At 39.4% G+C, this 23342-nt stretch overlaps 3 protein-coding genes across 4 annotated transcripts in view; 1 reads left to right on the top strand and 2 right to left on the bottom strand.

The window, feature by feature from the left end:
- Nucleotides 1–7998, bottom strand: part of LOC138027369 (cyclic GMP-AMP synthase-like receptor 2) — a 9498-nt gene extending 1500 nt beyond the window's left edge. Inside the window, 2 exon segments of the mRNA XM_068874949.1 lie at nucleotides 1–3; nucleotides 6783–7998. The exon segment at nucleotides 1–3 is cut by the window's left edge and continues 1500 nt beyond it. Of these exon segments, the coding sequence (XP_068731050.1) occupies nucleotides 1–3; nucleotides 6783–7978 (1199 nt within the window). The 5' untranslated portion in view covers nucleotides 7979–7998.
- Nucleotides 1–23342, top strand: part of LOC138027360 (neuropilin-1-like) — a 110079-nt gene that overhangs the window by 85412 nt on the left and 1325 nt on the right. Inside the window, exon 14 of one of the 2 annotated variants that reach the window (XR_011127457.1) lies at nucleotides 11854–12038. The gene's annotated coding sequence lies outside the window, so the exon portion shown is untranslated. Of the gene's footprint in view, nucleotides 1–3525; nucleotides 3739–11853; nucleotides 12039–23342 lie in introns of those variants that run through there. The other variant, XM_068874937.1, reaches the window with a different exon arrangement.
- Nucleotides 1609–7225, bottom strand: LOC138027368 (uncharacterized). The gene is made up of 5 exons (XM_068874948.1): nucleotides 7088–7225; nucleotides 5713–5863; nucleotides 4283–4463; nucleotides 3383–3597; nucleotides 1609–2547 (listed from the first exon to the last, which is right to left on the bottom strand). Exons 3-5 carry the CDS (start codon nucleotides 4370–4372, stop codon nucleotides 2439–2441), a joined length of 414 nt encoding a protein of 137 aa, XP_068731049.1. The 5' UTR covers nucleotides 4373–4463; nucleotides 5713–5863; nucleotides 7088–7225; the 3' UTR covers nucleotides 1609–2438.

The following is a 23342-nucleotide window of genomic DNA, read 5'->3' on the forward strand; positions in this document are numbered from 1 at the left end:
TCACTCAAGTTTTGCGGTAAACTAAGGAAAGAGGACTCGATAAAAATCGACACGATACCACAAGCACTCGATATGCGGTTATGACGGCTCGATCGTGGTGTCATTAATGAGGGAGATTCGGCCCGAGTCCAGATCTTGAACTGACGAGGGATCACTCGTTTCTGCCATCTTTGATAACTTCATCGAGGTTCCATTATTACGCAGTTCCATGTGCAATACGAAGGACAGCTCGTGTAAGGTGTTACACGATAAAAGGAGACTCGATCGTGATCAAAACGAGGGAGATTCGGCCGAGGATTCTCGCAATACACTCGATGTCCAAAACGAGGGAAGACTGAAAAAAGGAGATCCCTCGATCGTGATCAAAACGAGGGAGATTCGTAATACTCTCGAGGACGAGTCGGATCCACGAGGCGTTTCAAAGATTGGATCACTCAAGTTTTCCGGTAAACTAAGGAAAGAGGACTCGATAAAAATCGACACGATACCACAAGCACTCGATATGCGGTTATGACGCCTCGATCGTGGTGTCATTAATGAGGGAGATTCGGCGGATCACTCAAGTTTTCCGGTAAACTAAGGAAAAAGGACTCGATAAAAATCGACACGATACCACAAGCACTCGATATGCGGTTATGACGCCTCGATCGTGGTGTCATTAATGAGGGAGATTCGGCCCGAGTCCAGATCTTTAACTGACGAGGGATCACTCGTTTGTGCCATCTTTGATAACTTCATCGAGGTTACATTATTACGCAGTTCCATGTGCAATACGAAGGACAGCTCGTGTATGGTGTTACACGATAAAAGGAGACTCGATCGTGATCAAAACGAGGGAGATTCGGCCGAGGATTCTCGCAATACACTCGATGTCCAAAACGAGGGAAGACTGAAAAAAGGAGATCCCTAGATCGTGATCAAAACGAGGGAGATTCGTCATACACTCGAGGAAGAGTCGGATCCACGAGTCGTTTCAAAGATTGACTTGATTTTGCACAGCAACACCAACATAACCGAGGCTTCATAACAGCATGTAATCAGCGACTAATGAAGTTGTCATATACGATACCTATAGATATCAGCGCGCGACTATTTCAGGACATTCACTAACTTAACAGTTTATTCCTTGTCGACTTTTCGAAGACATCATGTTAAAGGAAAAGAGGGAGGTAAGAACTCTTTACGTTTGCTGAATCAAACTTTCATTTGTAACCCCCAAACTCTTAACGATAATGAGGTCAAATATTTGAAAATATCAACGTGTTGAGGTTTTCAGGGGATTAGCCTAGCTTAGGTAGGTAAACTGCCAAATGAAGAGAATATTTGTCCGGTTGACTCCCAATATCATTCTCATGTCTCTGTATGTAAAGTTCCACATAAACTCTAAAACACTTACTTTTTGTTCGTTCATATTCATCGGCTATCATGTCGTTACAATTTACAGGCAGGTGTCAGCGAGTGTGAAAGCTAAAAATGTCGCGGTGCAGACTAACGGCAAATCTTGTAAACCACTTAATTTCAAGTTAAGGGGACACCTCATAACAGCAGAGGAAACTCAGCTTAATTGGAGCCACTTAATTGTTAAAGGAATAAATGTGAGTACACAAAGTTCAAAACCTTAACTTTATTTATTTAAATCAAGTAATGGTACGGCCCCGACACTCATCCATAGAGTTGAATACACCAACAATCAAAAGCAAGATTCCCAAAGACGTTCTTACATTAAGCTCTTCAGGTGGAAATTTTCATGATTTCTGGAATAACAAGGGAGAGAAATTTCCATGGCCAGCGAAATTTTAGCTTTCATAACAATGCAAATGGATCTAGCTTTGCAACTTATGGCTTCTCGTGAACTCCAAACAGTAAGCTTACTGATACGGTAAAAAGAAAAACAAAATTAACATGTAAAATACACTTTCTAACATTAATAAATATACATGCATGCTTCATTTTGCAAGAATTTAAGTTAGTATAAAAGAGATATATATTAAATTCAGAAGGTAGAAAGCTGTATAAAAATCTTTCCCAATCAAGTACAACAAAGTGAAAATGATACATAGGCTAGAGATTGTTAACTAAGAAAGATTTCTATTTGTTTGAAGATGTTCATTTTTTTGGTCACTGTGAGTTTTTATTTTTTATTTTTTTCGTTCCACTTCAGTTTTAGAAAGACAGTAAGTAAATGAAGTCATTTTCTTTTTTTGGCTCTCTGAGTGCTTATCAACAAAAGAAAAATACAGTTTAAATAAACGCTTCTCCTTTCAAAATGACTCAAGCATTCAGTACTTTTTACATTGGATCTAAAAAAAGAAGTAATTTTTTTGTTTAGTAACTAGTCTAAAAATAAGTGCCCAAGTGAGGCTTCATTTACTTAACTAACTTCAGAATCTGAGGTAATAAATGATTATCTTAATTTTGAGCTCTCCATCTCTGTTCACTCATTTAATAATGTCCTTTAAGCTGATAACCTGCATTTCTCCCTCTTTAAGCGTTGTATGCTGTAGGACAAATACTTCTTCCTTCTCCTCTCCTGGCATCATCACAATCCTGAAATATGAAGCAATCAGTGTTTTGATGAACTCAGTCACTGCTCATACCAAAGTTTCCAGCTTTCCAAAAGCATTCCGGTTCAAAATGTCTGTTTTAGTACCTTCAAAAGAATTTGAAGCATCTTAAAGTGGTACTACGACCAAAAAAGAATTTTGTTTTTCCTTTGGATTTCAAAACTATGTTAACTAAACACTAACTCACCCAAGTTTTAAGTTCTGGTTTTAAAAAGACACCTGTTTATTTTAGCTGGAATTTTCCTGTTTATTGGTCGGCCATTACTAACTTTAAAATCTTGAGAGAGCTGGGTCGAGGAGAAAATGACGTCAAACGCGCACTAGTTTAATGCGTGTGTACGCGGCCTAATTAATATGCAGCACGGGAGTTTCGGGCTTTCAGACTTTTCAACCCGTGTTTTGCATATATAATAAATTGCCTTTACACGCTGAAAATTTAAGCTAGTGAGTAAATGATGTCATTTTCTCTAGATCCAACCCTCTGAGGTCCAATCGGCCAGTTTTGAACGTGAGTAATGGCGGACCATGAAATCCAAAGCTTAAACTCAAAATAAACAGCCTTTGGATAAAACTCAACGCTCAAAATTTTGCCAGTTGTTAAGCGAACACGCTTTCAAAATCTGAAGAAAAAAAGGAAATGATTTTTTGATCATAGTACCACTTTAAAACTACCGTAGTGAGGCAGGATCACTTTGATTAAGAAGACCGTACATTGTTTCGGCCACAAATACCATGGTGTAAAGTTAATACTGCTGTTCACCGGGGTACCTTTTAATTCATAGAGATTTGTTTTGCATTTTAGTTGTGTTTGTAATTACCTTATCTGTACTGTTTGGGGTTGGCAAGAAGCCAAAAGTTGTACAGCTAGTTCCATTTTCTTTGTTATTACAACTCTCCATTTCTTTTTCCCCATGGAAAAAATGTCACTGGTAATGGGCATTTCTCCTCCTTGTAATTGCAGAAACCCTGGAATGTTCCACGTAAATGAGAAGACTTTATCTTCTGTTGGGGGCTTACATTCGTTGCTAGGGTTCTAAAACAATCAAAACAAGTATTTCGTCTTAATGGCATTAAATGAAAATGTACATCACACCTTGGTGACAAATTCTTGAATTGTTTCCTAACAACCGTGTGCAATTATGACTCAAGTATAAAAAGAAATGCACTTTCCAAATCAAACAGATTTGTTTTACCTGGAAATTGTAATGTAAACAAAAGTCACTTAGAAAAGGGAATGGTACTTGAGACAGAAAGATGCTCTTATTGCATGTGATGTGTCACCTTAAGAGAAATCACATTATAAATAACAAATAAAGTAACGAATGACAATTTGTTTGTTTTGGTTGTTTAGGTTTGCATTATGAGTCGCTTATGCCCAAAAACCCAAAGGTTTAGAGATTTTACTTTTAGTTACTGACAAATTGTTTCTTCAAATCAGGTAACGTTATTATAAAGCACCATCATATTTTTCCTCTTTTTTTCCACAAGTTATTCACTCTGAGGAAGGGCTAATGCATGAAACGTCAGCTCTCACGTTTCTTTATGGTAGTAAATTTACCATATCAACCCAACCCAGTCGATGAACCCATTCCTATATTTTGCTGTTTCAGGGAAAAGACAAATTACATCAAGTTAAACAAGCAACTTCCTTTGTCTATCCCCTCTTTCTTCCTTTCCGAATAAGAACATCATAACAACTGTACAATATAAGTATTTACCCCCTTGTTTAAGAGGCGTCGCAGTCGCTGGATCTCTCCGCATTGCAATCTGTGATGAGAAGCAGCAGCGTGGTCGTTGTGTTCCCGCATGTCGTGACGCTTTTTTATGGCCTTGCATCCAGGCACCTGACATGCCAGAGCCTTGTTCTTACAAGTGCTTATGTGTAAAAATATGTGGCTTCTGAAAGCAAATAAGCATCAAGAAGCTGGGTCAATTTACGTAATTGATATGGGATACTGTGTGGCGGAGAGAGTGACGCAAAACCGAGATCTGTCGTACCCTCGAGTGCTCGTTTCCTTTCATACCAAATTGAAAAATTCCTGCCCAGTGAAGCGCAAAGGGAGGTACTTGCATTAGTTGTTTCGATAACAAATTCCGTACATTGTTAAAACGTTTTTTCGTGTTTTCAACCGATGAAGCTCTCTTTCATCGTACTGTCTATTTAGCTCGAGGACTTGTTCATTTTCTCTCTTTTTTTTTTATTACTTGGACAAAAGGTGATGAAATCAGATGTTTTCACAAGGCTAGAAGAGAACCTAACCTGGTACGCTTTTCAAAATGAATTTGTAACCTTCCTGCGTTAACTAACTCTGCGCGCCCTTATTTCAACTTGGCGGTACTCGTGCTTCTATACGCCCTATGCGTAATTGGAATAGTTGCTCTAGAAAAATTGTTTATAATGCTTTAAATTGGGCTACACTAAGCGACAGTAGCTTGAAAAGCAAATAGATCCAATGTAAAAAGTACTGAATGCTTGAGTCATTTTGAAAGGAGAAGCGTTTATTTAAACTGTATTTTTCTTTTGTTGATAAGCACTCAGAGAGCCAAAAAAAAAAAATGACTTCATTTACTTACTGTCTTTCTAAAACTGAAGTGGAACGAAAAAAATAAAAAATAAAAACTCACAGTGACCAAAAAAATGAACATCTTCAAACAAATAGAAATCTTTCTTAGTTAACAATCTCTAGCCTATGTATCATTTTCACTTTGTTGTACTTGATTGGGAAAGATTTTTATACAGCTTTCTACCTTCTGAATTTAATATATATCTCTTTTATACTAACTTTAGTTCTTGCAAAATGAAGCATGCATGTATATTTATTAATGTTAGAAAGTGTATTTTACATGTTAATTTTGTTTTTCTTTTTACCGTATCAGTAAGCTTACTGTTTGGAGTTCACGAGAAGCCATAAGTTGCAAAGCTAGATCCATTTGCATTGTTATGAAAGCTAAAATTTCGCTGGTCATGGAAATTTCTCCCCCTTGTTATTCCAGAAATCATGAAAATTTCCACCTGAAGAGCTTAATGTAAGAACGTCTTTGGGAATCTTGCTTTTGATTGTTGGTGTATTCAACTCTATGGATGAGTGTCGGGGCCGTACCATTACTTGATTTAAATAAATAAAGGTTTTGAACTTTGTGTACTCACATTTATTCCTTTAACAATTAAGTGGCTCCAATTAAGCTGAGTTTCCTCTGCTGTTACGAGGTGTCCCCTTAACTTGAAATTAAGTGGTTTGCAAGATTTGCCGTTAGTCTGCACGGCGACATTTTTAGCTTTCACACTCGCTGACACCTGCCTGTAAATTGTAACGACATGATAGCCGATGAATATGAACGAACAAAAAGTAAGTGTTTTAGAGTTTATGTGGAACTTTACATACAGAGACATGAGAATGATATCGGGAGTCAACCGGACAAATATTCTCTTCATTTGGCAGTTTACCTACCTAAGCTAGGCTAATCCCCTGAAAACCTCAACACGTTGATATTTTCAAATATTTGACCTCATTATCGTTAAGAGTTTGGGGGTTACAAATGAAAGTTTGATTCAGCAAACGTAAAGCAGAGTTGGTGTAAAGAGTTCTTACCTCCCTCTTTTCCTTTAACATCATGTCTTCCAAAAGTCGACAAGAAATAAACTGTTAAGTTAGTGAATGTCCTGAAATAGTAGCGCGCTGATATCTATAGGTATCGTATATGACAACTTCATTAGTCGCTTATTACATGCTGTTATGAAGCCTCGGTTATGTTGGTGTTGCTGTGCAAAATTAAGTCAATTTTTGAAACGCCTCGTGGATCCGACTCGTCCTCGAGAGTATTACGAATCTCCCTCGTTTTGATCACGATCGAGGGATCTCCTTTTTTCAGTCTTCCCTCGTTTTGGACATCGAGTGTATTGCGAGAATCCTCGGCCGAATCTCCCTCGTTTTGATCACGATCGAGTCTCCTTTTATCGTGTAACACCTTACACGAGCTGTCCTTCGTATTGCACATGGAACTGCGTAATAATGTAACCTCGATGAAGTTATCAAAGATGGCACAAACGAGTGATCCCTCGCCAGTTCAAGATCTGGACTCGGGCCGAATCTCCCTCATTAATGACACCACGATCGAGGCGTCATAACCGCATATCGAGTGCTTGTGGTATCGTGTCGATTTTTATCGAGTCCTCTTTCCTTAGTTTACCGGAAAACTTGAGTGATCCCATCAAATAACACCGGAAGTGACTGATTTGTTTCGATGTAGCGGCACAGAGATTGCGTTACCGTATCACGTATTTCTCTTAGAGCTTGACACGCATTGACAAGATCTTTAGGAGAGCGGTGATCTATCATATTGTTCTGTGATATGAAAAAGTTTGGTAGAGATCCTTTGGAATAGAATGAAATGAAAAAGTCCAGGAGTTCAAAAATGTTTTCTCCTAATGTATGCTCTCCCCAAGACTCGATTCCTTTCCTCTCGATGAACCAAAATAAACACGTTTTCAAGTGATATGATGCGAACACATCAATTCCTCTTACCTTCATTTCCGATTTGATTAACGTCTTCAGCAAGGAATACGCTAACTTTTGCTTCTCTGATAGGGTTCTCGCCAGCATTAATTCAGCAACAGAGAACGAAAATCTCCACTCGTATTCCCTGACATCGCTGTTGTGTGACCCAACAGGTACCAGATGACACCCTTGGGTTGATATGGCGGAAATAACCTCAGAACTGGGCCAGAGTGCTCTGTCTCGATGTAACCATTCTTCCGCTTGTGAAGGCCAAAACGTGCATCTCAGGCCGTAAACAAAGTCTCGATTTACTATGAATGTACCCCCTGTATAAGGAAGAGAGAATGAAGGGCCGGCGATTGAGCCCTCAGCGGTCGCCATAAGGGCCACATGGCTGAGTGGAATTAAATGTTGGCTTTCCTCGATGAACTCGATGTTTTGAAGACAATGCTCTCGAACAGAAGCTGAGTTAAAAGGCTGAGAGAGTTTCTTGTTCGCTAAATGTACATATCCCGCGTGTGAAGCGTCGTAAATGTAAACGAAATTCATTTCTTCCTCCATGACACTCCTGACTGTCGGGGAACTATGTTCCATTCCTCCACGAGTCAAGTCTTGTTCCAATTTAACCCTTTCCGCTGTGTTTCTTTCCTCTGTTTTTACATCCTCGGATACTTTTAAGTCGGTTCTGATAATCATGTGATCGGCATCAGTATTCCATGTGGTTTGTTTCTCCAGATGAGGAAGAGAAAGTCCCTCCACGGCACTTCCGGTATGAATGACTTCAACATCGGGATTGTCGTTGCAGCACTTTTCCAAGTCTCGAGAAAGCTCGTTGATGTTTTGTTCCATGTCTTCTCTGAAAATATTGAAAAATGGCACCAAATCGAGCGTCAAACTCAAATACACTGAGTCATCCATTTTAATCGTTAGGGGTCAGAATATGCAAATTTCTCACTCATTCAGATGTAAACTAATCGATAAGAGAACGACCAATATCGAGCATTTCAAGGTACGCCGATTTGTCACGCTCTCCGTTGAATTAAAATCGATATGGCAACGATCAATATCAATTTTCCGACTTTTCACTTTCCGAAGTAACGCCGCAACGAAATACGTTGAAATATTCTTCGACTTTACTTCGTTCCGACGGGATTGACAATCGTTGCAGTGAGCATGTGTTGCCGAGCCATTGCTCAGTGGAAGACTAAAAGGTGTCAATGTGGTACGTGTGTTGAAAATGAATGCGAAGAGACATTTATTCGTCGATCCTCCAAGTTCACAGGTCAACTCGTATTAGCAAAGGAGCACGGCGTGAGATTGCCGTGGACAGTGATAACTGTGTTCACCAAAAGCAAACTACTGATTATTTAGTTTGTTATTATTGTTTCATCATTCCAGATTGGTTCTATTCAATAACTGTAAGATATACTTGTAACACATTTTTAAAAAAGCCAAAGGTGCTTAAATGTATAAAAAAAAGACGGGGTTAAAACCTCTCGATAGCGGTGTTTACAAAGTTGAGAAATATCGAGATAGTTTCGGCATCATCTTGTTGTAGCTGAAAAGTGAAGCATTCCTTTACGATAAGAATGAAACTCGAATTCACCCTTTCCTAACTAAATGGCTATGCTCTGGTAGTTCATAGGCTTTTAGCTGAACCTCATAAAAAGTTTTAAGCAGCCGAAAACACCGGTTGGCGATTATTTTCACCTCGTTCTTTTGCATCTATAAAATGTAACAAAATACAGCTGTTTCATCGAAACATATTCATATTTTAAAATCATCACCGTGACTCAACGTCCGGTCGGATTGTTGCTTCGAGTTTCCTGTTTCAGTTAATTGCAACCTCTTTCCTCCATTACAGTGGAGGCAGAGAAGATACACCCTGGGAACGAGGATGTTTCAGTTGTTCTTTATTCACAATCTTCCCAGATTCCCTCAGCACATACAAAATAGTGAAACCAAAAATTCTTTTCTTTTTCATTATTTTTCCTTCTTGATCTCAAATTGACTATGTCAGGCATGTTAATTAGTGTCTGCCCATACAGAGCACACAGAGACCAAACGCAAGACTCGAAAACAAAGAAAGTAACCCAAACCCTCAATTTGGTTAAACCCAGGCCTTAACCCTTCTTTGGGCCTAGTTATACCTTGGGTTAGCCAAATTAAGGGTTTTGTGGTACTTTCTTCGATTTCGAGTCTTGGGGTCTTAGGGGTATTTGCTCTCGAGACACCAAATTGCAACAATTTTGAGCGTTAAAATAGAATCTTCGGTCCTATGCTGTCAGATGCTCAGAGTGCACGCTTAAACTTGTGGTGAAAAGAAGTCGGTGAGGGAAGTTGAAAATGATCAACATGTCAGCCTACAAAGTAGAAGCCAATATTTCTCGATTCCCTTATATTTTCTTCAATCTTTCTGGGTTTAGTACTTTGCTAGTAACCACATGTCTTTTCATGGGGCTATTTACCTAAGACTTCTCCCATCGCACTACAATGATACACAATATCGTGTACTGTTGTCAGAGCTACATATTACGCAAAGACAACTTGAATCTCCCGGAAGACAAAACGCAGCTCAGTTGACAATATGGAATAAAGCGCTGTGATACTGCACTACCACACGTACGCAATGCGTGCCTATTTTTTCAAAAGTTTTCTTTCTGACAAATGATTAATAGGCTGGTAGCCTGGTTTTTAACCTCAGAAAAAGATCTGTTTCGTCATATGAACGTATGAGCCAAAGGACCTGTGCTGGTACGACTTCTGGGTCACCCCACAAATGGTCTTAATGAACCGAACCCAAACTTGAAAAAAATGCCTGGAACGCTGCAGTTCAATAACACCCAACTCAGTCCCTTCTGCATTTGAGTAACACGTACCACACGCAACCCATTGTACGCTTATGGAGCGCCTAGTTTATTTTTTTCTGGCAGTATCGCGGTATCATCTAGTATGCGGTCTTTCATCACTTTAGCAGACGGTATTCGGTAAAAGAAGATCCTTCACAGTATTGCGGTACCGTTTATTTGCCCTCTCCTGTCTCATAGACCTCATACAGGTCAATACACTATGCAAAACAAAACACAGTAACGTCCAGTAAGCTTTAAAGGTCAAGAAGTAAGCTATAAATCTAAAAAGTATTTAAAGGTCGATTAAGGTTTTGCCATAATGGTAGATGATTAAAAAATTTCTGACAATTAAACTACAATGTGATTGTTTTTGCATCCAATGACAATGAGACGTTTCCGTTGAGTTACCTGACCCGACTTTTGGATCTGTAAACCAGTAATTCGAGGTGTTCGAAGTCTTTTCACGTTTTCTGGTCTTTTCTCGGAATGGCTGAGGCTACTCCAGATGAAGAGATCATTACTGACTGAGTGGCTCTTTTTACGAAGAAGGCAAGGGTGACGAACAGTATCGGAACAAGAATATACGGAGCCCCTAAGTGCCATCCAAAACTTAACACTCTCCTTTTTTTTCGCGACTTTTTTTCGTGACTTTTTTTTTGTTCGCGACTGTCGCCCACCGCGGGCTCAGAGGCGAACGGTACATGCAAAACATGGCGTCGATAGAGAAACTGTATAAATTAATCAAATTAACTTTCGTAATTATCTTTATTTCATTACCGCAATCAAGAGAAGCCTGTACTTCAGCAAGGCTAAACTGAGCGTCATAACCTGATTGAGAGCTACTTCCAGCTCGGGCTACAATATCAGGAAGTCTTGGCCTTCCTTATACTTGAACACGGTAGAACGATCACATAACTCAACGCGTCAGGGTGTATTACAGGATATTACGCGATAGGGTGTGTTACATCTCATACGGTAACAATGCAAATGCAAGTTGTTTCCCCCCCCCCCCCCCCCCCAAACTAAATACTCTTGAAGTCTTTTACAATTGCTGGTTTTCACTCACGTGATCAACAGCCATGTTTTTCAACGAAAACAAAAGGAAGCGTTTGCATGATAATAGAGTGAAATTCCCGGAGGATTTGGTCGGGGCACCAACATGGCCGCCTTTTCTTTGTTTTGGGCACCAACATGGCGGTCGTGACGTCATGTGAAAACCGAGAATACACAATGTTATATATACAACAATGTGATCTGTAGGATCAGATTTTGCTTTCATCTAATTTGTTTTAAACTAACGTTTTAAAGTCTCTAACTACGTGCAAACTTTTGATCTACTGGCTTTGAAAAAATCTCGCTTAAATCTACCGAAAGCTCTTTGATTGCAAGAGCTTTCTCGTGCAGTTATCGAAAGTCGCGAAAAACTTTTAAAAGAGGAGAGTATAAGTTTTTGATGGCACTTACGGGGCTCTGTAGGAATAGTTGCGAAAGGCGAAAAACGCCTTGTGACTGAGTTGCGAGAGACGATTTGGTAAGTTTGTTTCATTTGTTATGCAGGGTGTACGATACCTCAGAATTCTCAGAATAGTCCCACGTTTAATTATGAAATTACCAGCCGAACGCGTGGAAGGTGCTTTTTGTTTTCGCGCACGCAAGGTAAAATATATGGGAGTTTATAGCTGTTGGGGCGACTTCCTGTATAACACTCAATATCAAGCTCAAAATGGTTTATAATGTCCATAATTAATGGTTTTGCGTGAGCTGACTTCGTCGAGGGTGACCAATAAAGGTCTTAAAATGGGGTTAACGGTAGAATTGGGCCTTTCACCGGCAATTCACAGGAAATAAAATCCGCCTTTCACGTTTCACAAAAAAAGAAGTCATTTTTGACACGAATTTAAGTAATTTACGATTTTACGGTTGCTTTTGTTGTGTCATCCTTAGAAAATCCTCAAGGTTCTCAAGCTAGTAATGACGAGGAAATTGAGAAACTGCTGACGAAAGTGCGCCAATGCTTCAAGGGGAAATAGGAAGCTCAGCAAACTTCCTCCTTGGTGCACGATCTCGATTCAATAATCGTTTATTGTACTGAAACATAACGGAAAACTAGGAAACCGAACCGGCTTAAGGTGAGAGGATTTTTGCTCCGATTATAAGACCTCACACTTCACTCCATGCTTTTTGTTTTCCATTCACCTACCAGAGGGTTGAACGAATGCAGTTTTCCTTTCGTCAAAAAAAGCAAACAAGTCGCTTCACTACCAAAATAACCAAAATACAGGGACATATGGATTCAACTTAAAGTAAGCGTGACCAATTATAAAGGGATTTAAATGCGGTATCGGCATTTCGTCGATTTTCCACACCGTATTTCGGTATTTGCCAATTTTTCTTGTGGTATAGCGGTATTGGTTACTCCTCAATGTTCCCCTCCTACTTGCAGACATCTTTTGATTTGATGAACATGACAGAGGTTACGAGAGTTACCATATATTCTTCCAGGACCTTGGAATGGCCTCGTCCATTTAACGACTTTCATCTCTGCGTTATGCTACGTCTCCCATCTTGTGTACTTACAAATAGAGTGTTCTGTTTGCAGTTTTTTTGCTATACAAGTACTAAACATGTTTATGATTCTCCTTGTGAACTGAGCTTTAATTTCACTTGTGATAACACTGAGCTACATACTTTGCGTGCGTCCGGCTTTAATTACTGGGTTGCCGTATACGGCAATCCCAGTTGGAAAATGGGTAGAATTTTTCCGTTTTATTTTTTTCCGTGTCGGTAAAAGTCTTGCCTGTCACTTCCCCGGTAAGTGGTATCTTTGTGCATAGAGCCTTCTGCGCGTATTTTCTTAGGATCGAGAGGGTAGTGGAAATGTGTACATTTCTCTGGTGGACACAGTAGAATCATTAACTTAACCTGTAATGGCGTCGAAAGTCATGTAACGCGAATGGCGTTTCAGTGAATCTTTGAACAAAATATACCCTTATGAAGCTCAAAAATGGCAAATCAATTGGATACTGAACAAGACAGGCGACAACATCGACAACAATCTGTCGCCCGTCGAGCCGTCTTTTACCAAGTGTGCATGTAGAACATTGAAGATTCGCAGGGCAGCGATAATAGTGAATTCAAAGACTAGACAAGGTGGATTGAATGGAATTTCAAGCGTTAAAATCGCTGAAAAGGTAAGATTATTGTCGAAGCGATGTCGCAATTGCGTGTCTTCACCACATGTTCCTTTGATCTCACATTATTGTGTTTTCCGTCAAAATATTCGCTTGTTTTCGCTTTCGCTCGAACATATCTACCTTTATTACATGTCCAGTGAATAGTTTTATCCTCTGGGATGAATTTTCCGTCGAAGAATCGGTTATTTGGGCGGTCAGTGTAAAACGCAGACTGCAGACCGGGGGTAAAATGCAGACTGAGGGTAAAATAAATATTAATAATAAAAAAACGAGTCATAAGGATAAAATAAAGATTGTTTGAAAGACAATCCTGTTTTACATCTGTCAACAACTCACATTATTATGACTGCAGGTCGCTGCACCTTTTGGGGATGCGATCGTACGCGTTGAAATCATCTGTGCTTTGTTTTTGCGCTTCCAGATGCATTGCAATGTTCCAAATTATTTGTCACACCGGTACATCGAGGGAAATCGATCGAAAAACCAACAATTATTACTTCGAATACCTGAAGAATCTCGGTTGTCTTTTTTCGGTGCAACGAAATGCACAAAGAATTTCATGTATTCCGAGCAATTAGGACGCGGGGATTTCATTGGTTAAGCTATGCGTGATAACCCCTAGGGAGAGGTTGAAAATTACATCTTCCAGATGCAAAACAAACGAGCTTGTGAACTAAAGGATAAACATAACGTACACGAAGCGAATGAAAGGATCCTAATAAGAAATTTTTACACCTCAGTCATACTGGCTTAAGCCGACTGAATTGAAACGTTAAATGGTTGGAAAATCCACGTTATCTCTGTCTTTGTTAATTGGTACTGTAGCCATTCGTGTCAAAATAAATTGAGTTATTGGGTAATTACTCGATTACTTTGTTCAGTGCAGCAAAATGGACAGTTGAATTACGGGGTGGTGACTTCTTTGCCTAAAAGCAACTCACTTAACGAAACTGTCCTTTTTCCAACAACAACAAGGATTCAAACAGCTTCAATTCTTACAGAGTTCGATAAAAATCCGGATTTAAAACATGCCGTGGGGCAACCAAAGCGATGGGAGCTGTGTTGGGGTTTCAGTGTGAAAGTACAAACGGCTACTAACACTCATATAACTCTTTTTTCATTATTATTTTATTAACCCGCAGTCTGCAGTCTGCAGTCTGCATTTTACCCTCAGTCTGCATTTTATCCCTGGTCTGTAGTCTGCAGTCTGCAGTCTGCGTTTTACACTGGCCGGTTATTTGGGTGGTTTTTGGCAACAGAGGTTAATTATTCGTAATGCGATCGCTTCCGTTGCCGTTAGCAATGGTTCGCAAATTTGACACTTTTATCGCATTATCACATTACGCATTGAACGTTATCTATTATTCCTAAAAATCTAAAAATATTCGTGCCTTATCAGTTTTCGGTCGAATTTATGTCCAAGAAAGCAGATAAATTGCAGAAAATATTAGTTTTGCATCCAAAAATTCGTAATCAACGCTAAAATGACCAAATTTTGCCTAGAAAACATATTTTACTGTTATTTTTCTTAAATTTTTTCGTTCAACTCCTCGCTTTTATAAAATGTTTCAGTTGTCTGTGAATAAGTTATAAGCTGTTGAAAAGCTTATTTTCTTAGCTTTCAAATGATGTATTTTTTCCCCCTAACTTTAAATATTTTTTGAGAAAAAAATATATTTTTTGGCGATGGCTGATTTACCCCGGTTTTCTCGCGGTTGGGAAAGTAGGAAAAAGAGTTAGGCCAGTAGCCAAGTTTTTAACCTCAGAAAAGGATCTGTTTCGTCGTACGAACGTGTGAGGACCTGTGAGCCAAAGGGCCTCTGCTGGTATGACTTCTGGGTGACCCCTTAATAACTTCTTACTAACCGAGCGCGAGGGCCGTACTGCCAGGGAAATATTGGCCCGAGGTCGTGGCAGTTCGGACCGAGCGCAGCGAGGTCCGTACAAAAACGACCCAGGGCCAATATTCCCCAGTACGGCTCGAGCTAGCTCGGTTAGTAAGTAGTTTATTATATGGTTTTTTAATGACCTTTTGCTTTGTTTTTGCAAGCCCGTAATCGGCCCGTGGGCCAGTCACAATTTGCCTGGAACGCTGCACGTACCACAGGCAACCCAGTGTACCCTCACGGAGGGTCTAGTTACATTGGAGAATCTGTCCATCACGATAAGTTAAGTACCTTCGCTCGTGATAACTATAAATTCTGAAACAATTATCGAGTTTGGCAATTACAACCTAAACCCCAGAAAAGATGGAAGGTGACAAAAAACGCCTAAACTTGAGTTTTATCGGGTTTTCGAGTGATGAGTCCAGTGTAAAGTCTCCATCAAAGTTCTGCATAGAAGGAACTCCTTTGAAACTATGAGGTGGTTTAACGTTGATCGGTTCTCAGATGAAAGCCTTGACTCATTCCCATCAATGTCAAAGACTCCAATCATTCGTGATCATTGTCCCAGTGATGATGTAGTGTTCGAGCCCGAACGACGACCCCTAGATGTAATAATAGGGAGCTTAAGCATGCGCGTGTTTGAGACGCGGACGGCAACCGGAAGTGATCTGTTTTCCTTTTTAACTTGTCTTCACACAACCACATTTACATTGATAAGTATCTTTTCTCCATTAGAGATGATTAGTATAAAAATCTGGGAGACACCACTGTCCTAGCGCGCGAAATGTTCTCCTCCAGTTGCCGTCCGCGTCTCAAAAACGCGCGTGCTTAAGCTCCCTAATCTTACTCAGAGATTCTGACGGTGGAGGAAACAGTACATGGGAATTATTCACAATGTTCAAGCGATGAACTGGACCCTGAGAAGAACAACGTAATAGGGACGGTAAGCTATAATTACCGTTTGCCGATAAATTTTATCTAATCAAGGGCAGCCAATCCAGCCTTCAGGCTAAACGTAACCTTAGCTTGTTGTGATTCTGAGAAAGATTTAAGACAGCATACTTACGCCGAGACTAAAAAGCACTGAATAATATCGTAAATTAGCACGAGAATGTTTTTTTTCAATGAATTTCTTTTTAATGTTTCAAACGTTTTAAATGTATAGCTCGTAGTTTTCACGTTTTCACTGAAAAGGAATGTTTTAAAGTCCAATCTGGAAACAAGGCGTATACTGATATAACTTATTAGTTCACCGGTATCGACAGTATCACCGTCACCTCTAAAGTAAAACGACGTAATGAGTGGTCATAATGAAACACTTGTGATGTGCACTTGGACATTACCCATTCTATTTTCTATTCTCAACGCAAACTGGTAAGACCGTAAGGGGGCGCTCTACGTTGACAAACGGCGGGAACAGTGTTTGCTTCCCTCCCTTACAATACCAGGATGACTATGTGCTGTAACTGGATTTACTTAACTTCAAAATCCCGACAAAATCAGACTTTGGTGAAATCAAGTTTTTATTAGGAAATAAGCTGATCCGGCGTTCTCTGTGGTTGCTCGACCTACAGTAGTTATTTAATTACCATACCTTTCCAAATTACAATTTACAGAAATGTATCAAATAAACTTGGGAATCAAGTGATACTTTAACAGTGTTCTTCCTTTCGCGTTTTGGCAGAGTAGAACATCACGAAACATTTATTTGGGGATTTTTAGCATTTTTCAGGTCAAAATTTTGCCAACACATTGTTTGCTGTTAAAACCCTGAGTATCAAGAAGGCTTAACAGCCCAGGCTACAATCTTGGACAGAATAAAATGGAACAGAAATGCCCACCCCCCCCCCCCCCCCCAATAAAGACACGTGCGAACAAATTTGCATTCGCTATCGCTAAATTTCATTCGCTGTCGCTAAATTTCATTCGCTGTCGCTAAAAATTAACCGCTTCACTGCGTGCAGACAATGACAAAACACGTACGAACAGCAAGACAGAAGTTAAGAACCTTCGGGTAGCCATCTTTGAACAGGCCGTAATACCCGGACGGCCTGGAAACGAATTGCGTGAGGGTCGGCCTTGGAGGTTTCTAACAATATTTTACAACAGCGAAGTTGATGTAGTAGTGACGAATACTGTTAATTGTCAGCAAATATTATGTTTTCATTTTAGCAAATGCAAATTAAGTTAATTCAGTGCTAAAGAAGGAACATTTGCAACAGCGAATAAGTTTTAGCCATAGCTATTGAGTTTTAGCGACAGCAAATGAGTTTTTGCGACAGCGAATGCGGTTTAGCGACCGCGAATAGAATTTAGCGAATATTGAAACATTTGGACGACCATATTCGTCACTACTACATCAACTTCGCTGTTGTAAAATATTGTTAGAAACCTCCAAGGCCGACCCTCACGCAATTCGTTTCCAGGCCGTCCGGGTATTACGGCCTGTTCAAAGATGGCTACCCGAAGGTTCTTAACTTCTGTCTTGCTGTTCGTACGTGTTTTGTCATTGTCTGCACGCAGTGAAGCGGTTAATTTTTAGCGACAGCGAATGAAATTTAGCGACAGCGAATGAAATTTAGCGATAGCGAATGCAAATTTAGCGATAGCGAATGAAATTTAGCGACAGCGAATGAGTCTTAGCGACAGCGAATGGAATTTAGCGAATATTGAAACATTTGGACGACCATACACCTGGCCTTTAAATGAAAGTGAGGCTGGTGTTGACCTTGTTATGATACAGACCTCTTTCCTTTTCTTGTGTTAATGATGTTGTTGTCATGCTACTTATTAAGAATTTACATAAGAAAAGAAGTGAGGTTTCTATCAAAACAAGGTCAACTCCTGCCTCACTTTCATTTAAAGGCCAGGTAACTAAGCACACAACTGTAAAATGGACTATTATGAGCATAATTTGGCTAGCACTACTTTACGCGGGAAATTAATGAGTGAGGACATCCAATAATCGTTTGGAAATGGGGAAAATCAGAAAACACTGACCTTATCGACTTCGACTGCTACTGTTTTAACGTATTAAATTTGCTATTTAGTTCTTATAAGCTTACATTCCATGTGGGCAAATCTTCGCGCAAACAAAGCTCAGGGCGGGCATTCTTTGTCTACTTGACCCAGTCAAATTAGGTATTTACTCCCAATAGTTTATAAATTTCCATTTGATACAGCTTAATCACTTACGTTTTAGTGTGTGAAATACATCCAATCGCTTTTGAAAGCAAGCTTAAGAAAAAAGAATTAAAATGGCAGGAAACTTTCACGGGGACTTTCTCGGTCGGTTTCCCGCGTCGTTAGTGGATTTTACTGAACAGCGGTGTCCGGTGCTCGACAGGCCCAGGACAGGCCTGTCGGCCTGTCCGCCATCTGGAGAGTGTTGGGTTTTACTGAACAGCGGTATCGCGGTCACCATAGAGACACCATAGATGTAGGACCAGCCAATGAGAATGCGGATATGGCTAGTTGTTCAGTTGTGTGAAATGCCTCTCCCGATTTTTATATCCTTCAAAACAGGTAAGTTCGTCTTTTTCTTGCTATACCTCATACGTTTGCAAAGCAAATCAAACTAGACCCTCCGTGAGGGTACACTGGGTTGCCTGTGGTACGTGCAGCGTTTCACGCAATTTCTTTCAAGTTGGGGAGAGGGTCACCCAGAAGTCATACCAGAAGTCATACCAGAAGTCATACCAGAAGTCATACCAGCAGAGGCCCTCTGGCTCACCGGTCCTCACACGTTTGTACGACGAAACAGATCCTTTTTTGAGGTTAAAAACCTGGCGACCGGCCTATTAATTAATCAGTTGTCAGAAAGAAGAAATTCCTGTCCTCTTTAAAAAAAATTGACACGCATTGCTTACGTGTGGTAGTGAAGTAACACAGCGATTTATTCCATAATGTCAACTGAGCTGTGTGTTGTCTTCCAGGAGATTCAAGTTGTCCTTGCGTAATATGTAGCTCTAACAGTGCACGATATTGTTTTGGTATTGTCTATCATTGTAGTGAAATGGTAGAAGTCTTGGGTAAATAGCCTGAGAAGACATGTGGTTACTAGCAAAGTACTGAGCCGAGAAAGATTGAAGAAAATAAATGGGAAGTGAAATACATTGTCTTCTGGGATGACATGTTGACAGTTGTCTTTGCATAATATGTAGGTCTAACAGTACACGATATTGTTTTGGAATTGTCTATCATTGTAGCGCCATGGTAGAAGTCTTAGATAAATAGCCCCTTGAGAAGACATGTGGTTACTAGCAAAGTACTGAAACCAGAGAGACTGAAGAAAATAAAAGGGAATCGAGAAACATTGGCTTCTGGGCTGACATGTTGATCATGCAACTTCTTTCCACCACAAGTGTAAGCGTGCACTGACAGCATCTGACAGCTTTGTAAACAAAAGTTGAAATCTGAAGTTATTGCTCGGCGGGGTTGGTATCTGGATGGGCGACCTAAGAAATATACCACTCAGTAACAGAAGCATAGGACCGAAAATTCTATTTTAATGCTATCAAATGCGAACCAAGCAAGATACAGATTTTGTTAGCTTGCTTTATGCAAAACAAATATTGATGTAAAAGTAAATAAATATGGATACACAATTTTTAAGAAGACCAGAAGGAAGTTTCAGGATGGTCGATCGAGCATAAAATATTTTGCCATCGGTAACAAAATCTACGACATGAAAACAACATTAATTTTGAACCACAAATATAAAAAGTTACCAAGAGCGAAAAACAGTTTGGGAGATTTTAGTTGTTTTGTTGTAATTGTACAAGTTTGGCTGCACCGAGTAAATCGCACATCGAATTCAGCGGGCGCAGTGATCAAGTTACCGCGTTATTTTACCGCTCCATGTTTACTGGCGAAACAGTGAAGCATCTGTGTCAAATGATGCCAAGCTACCGGGTTTTTGTTTTTGTTAGTTTTCTTTTTTTTTTTCGATTGTTATAAATTTTGACAAGAAATGTGCGAATTCAACACAAAGATCACAATCGCCCAACTCTCAGAGGTTGACCATTGTTTCTGGAAAATCAAAAATTTACTCTCCAAGACAAGGTTATTTATCACCAGGTAATTCCATCGTTTTGGTAATAGCAGCTACTTTATTATTCATCAGCGTCACAATCTTTTGCCGATTTTGGGGGTCATTTTGTTGAAACTCAAGCACGCTTCCAACAGACCTGTTTATTTTCGTGACTTATGCGTTACCACAAAAACTCTCCCCGTATCACATTTCAACACATGTATGCAAATTTGCTAAGCTCGAAAATTACACAACATGATAAAATTACAAAAGCTAGAAATTTCACAGAAATATTTTCCAGCGAAACATTTATTGAAACAAGCAACATATTTGCTATAAGAGGCAAGAAACCCTTCCTATTTCAGTTGCGTGCGTGCAAGCGAAACACACAATCACAAAGCATATGCAATTAAATAAATTTCTGACAGTTCACATTCAACCCTTTTCGAAAGAACCTTGACCGTAAATAATAAAGCACAAAAGAGACAACAAGCTTTCATTCAAGTAATTTTTCACTGTCACATTTCCAAATATTTTACACCTTTGCAGAGTTAAGTACAAAATACCGGTAAATGTAAATTGTCAGACAACTAAGATGCGACTTGAGTAAACACTGTGATGCATTCTTGTAGGCGTTCGATTCTTTCAATGTTAATTTGTTAAATCATAGTTCGTAACTATGGTTAAATCCATAAAAAAATTGCTATTTGATTTCCGTGTTTTACATAATACCAAGTTAGTAAAATATTAGAAACAAAGCTCTCTTGATATCCAAAGGAAAGGCGAAAAATGAAATTGTTGTCGAAGACCACTACTCGTCTCTTAAAATCCAGATATTTATTTTTCAGCGCTGTCTTGCTCATCCAATTGACGATCCATTCTTGAGCTCCATGAGGGTATATTTTGTTTAAAGATCCACTAAAACGCCATTCACGTCAATGACTTATTAGTGAAATTTCCAATTGTTATACCGGAAGACTGTGCAGAGTTGAAAACTGGTAAATACAAATCTGACAAATAGCGAGACAACTGAGATAACAGATCCACTATATGGATTCCTTCTCTGTCTTTGTTGAACCCATACTGAGTTACCAGAGAACTGTTCATTTGGTTTGAGTGTTGTACAAAACACCACACTTGGCAAAATTTTAGGAAGACAGCTCACTTTGATTACGGCTCGACGGGCGACAGATTGTTGTCGAAGTCCATTACTCGTCGCTTCTAACATTCGACCGCCTGTCTTGTTCGGTATCCAATTCGCTTGCAATTATTGAGCTTCATAAGGGTACATTTTGTTCAAAGATCCACTTAAACGCCATTCGCGTTACATGACTTTCGACGCCATTGCCGGTTAAGTTAATCGTTCTACTGTGTCCACCAGAGAAATCTACGCATTTCCCACTACCCTCTCGATCCTAAGAAAATACGCGTAGAAGGCTCTATGCACAAAAACACCACTTAGCAGGGGAGTGACAGTCAGGACTTTTACCGACACGGAAAAAAATAAAAAAAAAAAGAAAACGAAAAATAAAAAAACCACGAAATTAAAGACAGATTCCGACTGGGTTGGCAACCCAGTAATGAGCCCAATCGAAGTGAATTTCAATCGATTCAATCCACAGATTGCGTTCGAATTGAGTTCCACATTGAACCAAATCGATAAAATTATCAAACTCTTGTGCACACGCACAAAAATGGTAGGATCGTTCCACCAAAATTGGTCACAGTCGGCTCCACCAAGAAACAGTCAGATAAAAGAACTTTAAAATAGTTAATAGATCGCCCCACGAGCACCGCTCACTGACCATAGATCAAACCGATGTCAGAGTTATCCGCTTGCAGTTGCAGGACCGAGCATCCGTATAATTTCACGACAAACATGCATGGCGAAGTTATATCATACTCTTACGATCAATCAAGGCGATAAACTGTTAACATGTTTGTCAGGAGTTCGCCACTCCACGACTAGACGTTTGCTAGAACACTTTCAAACTGGGAAGTGATAAATCAGGTTATGATTACAGTCGACAGGGATATGGTAACGTATTTTAATTTATGCACCTATCAATTTAAAGCCGGCTGGGGGGGAAGGCAGGGCATGGGTTGACATTTTTTAAAATTTTGCCGTCAAATTCAATTGCCCCATGGGCAAACCATTCCAGTCAAATGCACAAAAATTTCCCCACCCCGGGCGGCACATCTAGTTGACCTTTTTTAGCTTTCGAATTACAACCAAAATTGCAATACCCAGCTCACCTTTTTTTAATAGATCTGCATAGAATTCAACGTTAAATAAGAACTTTTTAGTAGTTCTTGCTCCATTCCAAACTTTAACAGCTTTTATGATTTGCAAATTAAATGAAAAGAGCCACATTTATTTACAGTCATTGTAGCAACTGGCCCGTACACAGATCGTCGGCATTGGCAAAAAAATTCGACTTGCTTTCTCTTTATTCCCGTTTATTTCGATAGTGCAATATCTAAAAACGTCCAAATCAACAAAAACATTCCAAATTAATGGAAAATCTAGAGATAAAACAATCAAATTCATTCACCTTTCTCTGATTGTCGATCTCGTTGACATCCATCATGATTTCAAGGCTTATACTACAGGCTAAGAAATTTCTAAAATGTGATTGGCTAAGGCAGTAGTATTTAAGCCAAATTTGAAATACTTACATGTAAAAATTACAGAGGTGCAATGTTCCGAGCAATGTACCGAGGTGCAATGTACCAAGCCAAGGTGAATGTTCCGCAAACAGAACCGATTGCAGATGATTGTTAAACTTTGATTGATAAGCCTGTTAAAAACTTTTATCCTTCAGAACCGACACTTGCAGACATTCGATTGCAGTTTTATCCAAAGTTGTATGATGTTTGAGCGATCACATGTTTCATCACATGTTGTTGTAAACCCAATCAATTGCACGTGACTAAATAAAAATATGTGTGTTACGTAAAGTGCGAAATATATTTGATAGATGTTAACAGCTGTCATAAACATCAAGCACAGCATTTATTTTGAATCAATGTTCAAACATACGATTTTGACATAAGATTTTGTCCAGACAATCATTTCATTTCGCAGTTGAGCGACCCAATTTTGGTTAATTTTCGTCAATAATCTGTGGCAAAATGTGCATTTTGTGAAAAGCAAATGTTTATTCTTGACTAAGTTTTTTCTTTTTTCAGAGTGAATAAGTTTTTGAAAATTGTTCCATTGGATACATGCAATAGCAGAAGTCCTGTCCAACAGATTCAGGTCGATTGGGTTTGATTTGTTTGATTGAGTATGGAAATCAAATTCACACAAAGTTCAAT

This window comes from Montipora capricornis, chromosome 12 (assembly GCF_036669925.1).
Source record: "Montipora capricornis isolate CH-2021 chromosome 12, ASM3666992v2, whole genome shotgun sequence".
NCBI lineage: Eukaryota > Metazoa > Cnidaria > Anthozoa > Scleractinia > Acroporidae > Montipora > Montipora capricornis.